The sequence below is a fragment of the Kryptolebias marmoratus genome, linkage group LG3 (genome assembly GCF_001649575.2).
Source record: "Kryptolebias marmoratus isolate JLee-2015 linkage group LG3, ASM164957v2, whole genome shotgun sequence".
Taxonomy (NCBI): Eukaryota; Metazoa; Chordata; class Actinopteri; order Cyprinodontiformes; family Rivulidae; genus Kryptolebias; species Kryptolebias marmoratus.
This window is the reverse complement of record NC_051432.1, coordinates 8,456,653-8,461,672: the sequence shown is the minus strand read 5'-3', so window position 1 is coordinate 8,461,672 and position 5,020 is coordinate 8,456,653. Positions and strand designations below refer to the sequence as shown.

At 39.8% G+C, this 5,020-nt stretch overlaps 1 protein-coding gene across 2 annotated transcripts in view; it reads left to right on the top strand.

Annotated features, from left to right (window-relative positions):
• Positions 1-4,898, top strand: part of pax5 (paired box 5) — a 76,625-nt gene extending 71,727 nt beyond the window's left edge. For both annotated transcript variants that reach the window (XM_025003709.2, XM_017421767.3), the window contains exons 9-11: positions 828-914; positions 1,966-2,052; positions 4,094-4,898. In XM_025003709.2, the coding sequence (XP_024859477.1) occupies positions 828-914; positions 1,966-2,052; positions 4,094-4,176 (257 nt within the window). In that variant the 3' untranslated portion in view covers positions 4,177-4,898. The remainder of the gene's footprint in view (positions 1-827; positions 915-1,965; positions 2,053-4,093) is intronic.
• The last annotated feature ends 122 nt before the right edge of the window (positions 4,899-5,020 follow it).

Here is a 5,020-nt window from a genome sequence, read left to right as displayed (position 1 = left end):
GGGGGTGGGGGTGGGAGGGAGGGGGCATCGGGGTCCGTGACTGTCAGCTATGGGAGAGGGATCCCCCTGGGAGGACGGATGGTTCAGGAGAAAACGAAAAGAAAGAGCAAAAGACTGAAAGTAAGGATAGAGAGAAAGAGAGAGAGAGAGAAAAGGGGGGTGGAGAAGACATGGAGGAGAATGTTGTTTTGATGTGAAGGGTGATGGGTGGGCTGTAGTCAGGTGGACCGGGGGAGAAGAGAGAGAAAAAAATAAAGAGGAGAGGGTGGAGAGAGATGAGGGAGGAGAAGACATGAGGAAGAGTAGACCCCAGACAGTGAGTAGTAAATGAGGGAGAAAAGCTACCTTATCATCCGCTGTATGGCAGGACTGAGCTCTCCAGTTCATTCAATATCAACTAGTCAGCAATATGCCGGAAACAAGGGGCAGGGTAAATCTAGGGAAAGACAAAACAAACTAAAGAGCTAGCATTTCTGTGAAGGAATGCATATTTCCCACCACCTCTCATGCCAGAGTTTTAAACTAAGATCATTTTTGAGTTATAGCTGTTTTGGTCAATAATATATAATATGATATATATTGTGATGCGTTAGTGCATGACATGTTAGTGCTCCGAGTATGTGTTAATGACTCTCAGCTACTACCACGTCAAATTTTAGGTCAAACTCTAATATTGATAGAGTTTTGTGTTGGCGAAGTTCATTAAGCTGTGGTTCATGAGATGTTTTGCTAATAGGCAGTCAAATTTCACACACCAAAACACACCATAAAGGCTCGGCAGAGTACTTTCTAAACACTCTCCGTTTCATGTGATGCTTTTCTTCCAGGGGGAGATTTTTCCGGAAGTCCGTATTCCCATCCACAGTATTCTACATACAACGAATCATGGAGATTTCCAAACCCGAGCCTATTAGGTTGGTGCACCACGTCAGATCACTAATTATATCATTACATTTCATTTTCTTGTTCCTTACACGCCAGTTTCCACCAATCTAATGATGTCTTAGGTCCACAGGCTGTTTTTCTATTGCATTATTATTCATTCTGTATTGTACCACCCGGCTGAGTGCATCATGAACACACTAATGCTTCTTTGTGGAGATATTTTTGAAATAGCAGCCAAATTTGGGTGTGAAGGCATTTGAAGAAAGAACAAAGCAAATGTACAGCCAGTAAAGAAAGAACTGTGGCGTCATGGTTTTTTGATTTCTTTATTTTGTTATCTCGGCATTGGGAAGGTGGCTGATTTTGATCATCTCTTAGTTAAAGCAATAATCCTCACATTCACAGTTGAGATTCAGGAAAACAAATAAAAACTAAAGAAATTTCCTTTTGTGTGAAAACTCAGTGTGACTGCTGAGTGCTGAATGACTTTGCTGAAGAAGCTGAAGCAGAGTTGTTAAAGTTAAAAAGCTCAAGACAAAAGCTAAAAGCTAAGACCAGCAAAACAGGAGCTGTAGTACTACAGTATATTGCTCTCTGCCTTGCATGCCACAGTTTTAAACAAAGATGTAATGAGATCAAAATGCTCAGAGTATACAGCAATGATGACTCTCAGCTACTTATAGACCAAAATTTAGCTCAGTATCTGTAAAAGTGACAGAAGTGTAGCCATTTTTGTGTTTGCTAAGATGACCATCTTGAATTTGGTTGACTCCAGAAGTTATTCAGCTGTAGATGTACATTTAATGATTACTTTTGAAAAGTTTAAAATCTGTCCAGTTGTTCTTCATAAAATATTTTGCTAACAGTCACACAAATGAGCATACACACACACACACAGACAGGTGTTTACATGATCATCCACCCTTCATTGCTGCTATCTTGGCAGCGACTGTATTTGGGCTGACAATGTATAAGGCCAATAGATGAGACAATCAGAGCACTGATGACCTGTTTTAGGAAAGCCTTTCCTTACTTCTCCTCACCTCACTGTTTCCCCTCCTTCCCCCCTCTCGCCCCCAGTGTTTCAGCAGGATTATGGGTCCCTCCTGGGGACGGAGATCGGCTGCTCGTCCAGTCTCTTCACCAGCCAGGCAGGACAGATGCAAGGTAAGTGGAGAAATAGAGAGAGAAAACAAGTCAAAGAATAAATGAGGTTTAGTTTGACTGGGAGTTCGACGACAGGATGCACACTGAAAGGTCCCTAAAGGGAGAGGAGAAAAGGGCAGGGGAGGAAGAGGAGAGAAATGAAAAATAATGGGAATTTAAAGAATGACGCTAAAGGGAAAGAAGGCATCTGAGGGTGTTGAAGTCCTGAGTGAGTCTAAAGAGTTTGTCAGGTCGGCTTAATGCCTCACTTCCCCAAAGAAACTCCTGAGATTACCTGAACTGTGGACAGACATAACCTGTCAGCAAACAGCTTGTGTGATTGATGGAAGAGGCAGAGACAGGTATGTGTGTGTATCTGCGGTGGGTCTTCTTTCTCTCTCTTTTTTTTTTTTCGGTGTGTATTAAGGTGTGAGAGTGTGAAGTTTTGTGTGTCTTTGGGGTTACAGTATTGAATTGACCTCCTCCCAGGAGAGAGAATAGACTCAAGGGATCAGTGGTGGTAGAGCTGTACTCAGTGTCAACTTAGACTGTCACTTAGGTGGTGTGAGGGTGTATATGAGGGTGAAAGTGAGAACGAGTGCTACACAGAGAAGGAAAAAAAAGAGTCGACCGAGTCCATTCGACTGGTTGAACATGAAAGGGAGTCTATTTTTTTGTTCTGCCATTAGCTTCATCAGCATATGTCATCTCACCCTCTGCCTTTCATTGCTCTCATCCACAGTCAAATATTATCTGAAAATTGAAGCAGCTCATTTCACACTCGCGTCGTATTTTAAAGGACAATTCAGATATATTACAACCCGAGTCGTATTTTTGTCATTTTAACCATCATTCCTATCTGTAATAGAAATAATCCTCTCCAGCGTAATGACTGAGATCTGCTGGAATGATGACACTGGGCCAAAAAAAAGAAAGAAAGAAAGAAAAAGAAATGAGCAGAAGATGGTTAAACAAGTTTCAAACGATTTTTGGGATGAGAGTGAACAGTATTTTTTAATACTTATGGCAATATCTATTTTCCGTTTTAATGTTTCAAATCTGCTAATTTATGTGAGTAAATTCTTATGGCTGTTCCCTTCTTCAGGGGTTGCCACAGCAAGCAAACTTAAATGAACGATTTGGCAACTGTTTTTTTATGCCAGACCTCGGTTCAAACCTGCAGCCACGGAATTACAAGACCACGGCACTGACCACCAAGACACTGCAGCCTTTTACTATATAGATCTAATGTGCATGTATTTCCTTTTTTTTCTGGTGAAAACTAGACATCTTTCTACGAAATCTCCCAAAAACCTAGTTTTAGAGTAGAACATTTAGGAAAGATTTAGCAAATTTGATGAAAAAAAAGAAAAAGCTTTTGTTTGTTTGAGTTTATATCACAGTGGGTAACCTTTTAACCTCCTTGCTGTGTTGCACTGCAGTGATACTACAGGAGGATGGAACAGACTAAAGTTATGATTTATTTATGTCCTTATTTGTGTCACTGTCATTTGGGGTTAGGTAAGATATTTATTTGGTTGCAGTTTCATGTTTGTGTCAGTAGATGTCCCTGTTTCCCTCATGCTGGACAATTAAAAGCCGGTGGAGGCAAAAAGTCGAGCTAAAAGAAAAGAATGACGCATCAGTGTTCCAGGTTTTATATTAAGTGTAGAGATGATAGAACCTAACTCTATGTTATACCCCTACAGAAAACCACACAAACTTCACATGTGGAAATCACATGTTTTGCACGTTTCCTGTGTAATTTTGAATCATTTTCCACATGTGAAAAACATGGTCAAGACGTGTTGCTTTTCTGTAAGGGATAAATGTTTGTTTGTTTCTCTGCAGCCCACCTGAGGCAGCAACATGCAGAAATAAATAGAAAAACTCCCACCACGAAGGAAGCAATTTATCACCACAGAACAAGCTAGAAGAAAATGAAAAATGTAGCAAAAATGCACTAATTAGACCAAGTTTTCAACAAAGTCTTTGTTTCATTTTAAAATGCATTTGTTCTGTTCTTGTCTCAGCAGTTGAAAGGAATGTGTTTCTTTCCCAGGGTCACCGTACTATTACAGTGCAACATCACGGGGGGCAGGCCCCGCTGCCACTGCAACAGCCTCCGCCTACGACCGCCACTGACCAGTCCGGCCAACAGGAGAGGAGGACGACGAGCAGGACATGAGGGAAGAAAGATAGCACCAGCACCGTTCAGTTAAATCTTGCCTTTGCGCACTCTGCAGCAAGAAGATTTCAAATCTTTGACGTCAGTGAAGTTTGCTTTTTTTTTTTTTTTTTTTAATTGACTGTAAAACCAACACACACACACATACATCACACACACTGCTTGGCTTCAGCCCAATCCAGTTTTAGTATTCATTACTGTGGAGATACAAAACGTGTTTTACCAACAGGTTTGTTTTATTCATTTTGGGCTGTCTTGTATCATACCGAGACTTTGTATCTTGCTTTCAACGTGTCATTTATGAAACCCAAAAGGTCAGCAGTCTTCAGAGTAAAATTTGTTTTTGCTTTCAGACTGGGGATATTTTTGAGCTCATTAGAGTAAAATCGCTTTTCAGGATTTTATTTTTAGGACTTGACATCAATCAGTTATCTATGCCATCCTACACTGGAGTGAAGACAATCCAATCCTTAGAAATCTGAATGACCAAAATGTCATTAATTTATTTTCTTTGCTGTGGATTCAACACATCTAATCTGTGATCACAATGTTCTTAAAAAAATACATCAATTTATTGCAAATGTTCACTATGCCCCATTTATGTTGTTGGTTTTTTGTTTCAAACTAAAATGGCAAATATAATTTAAGGGATTACAGGTGCTGGTCATAAAATTAGAATATCATGAAAAAGTAGATTGATTTCAGTAATTCCATTTAAAAAGTGAAACTTGTATATTATATTCATACATTACATACAAACTCATATTTCAAATGTTTATTTCGTTTAACTTTGATGATTAC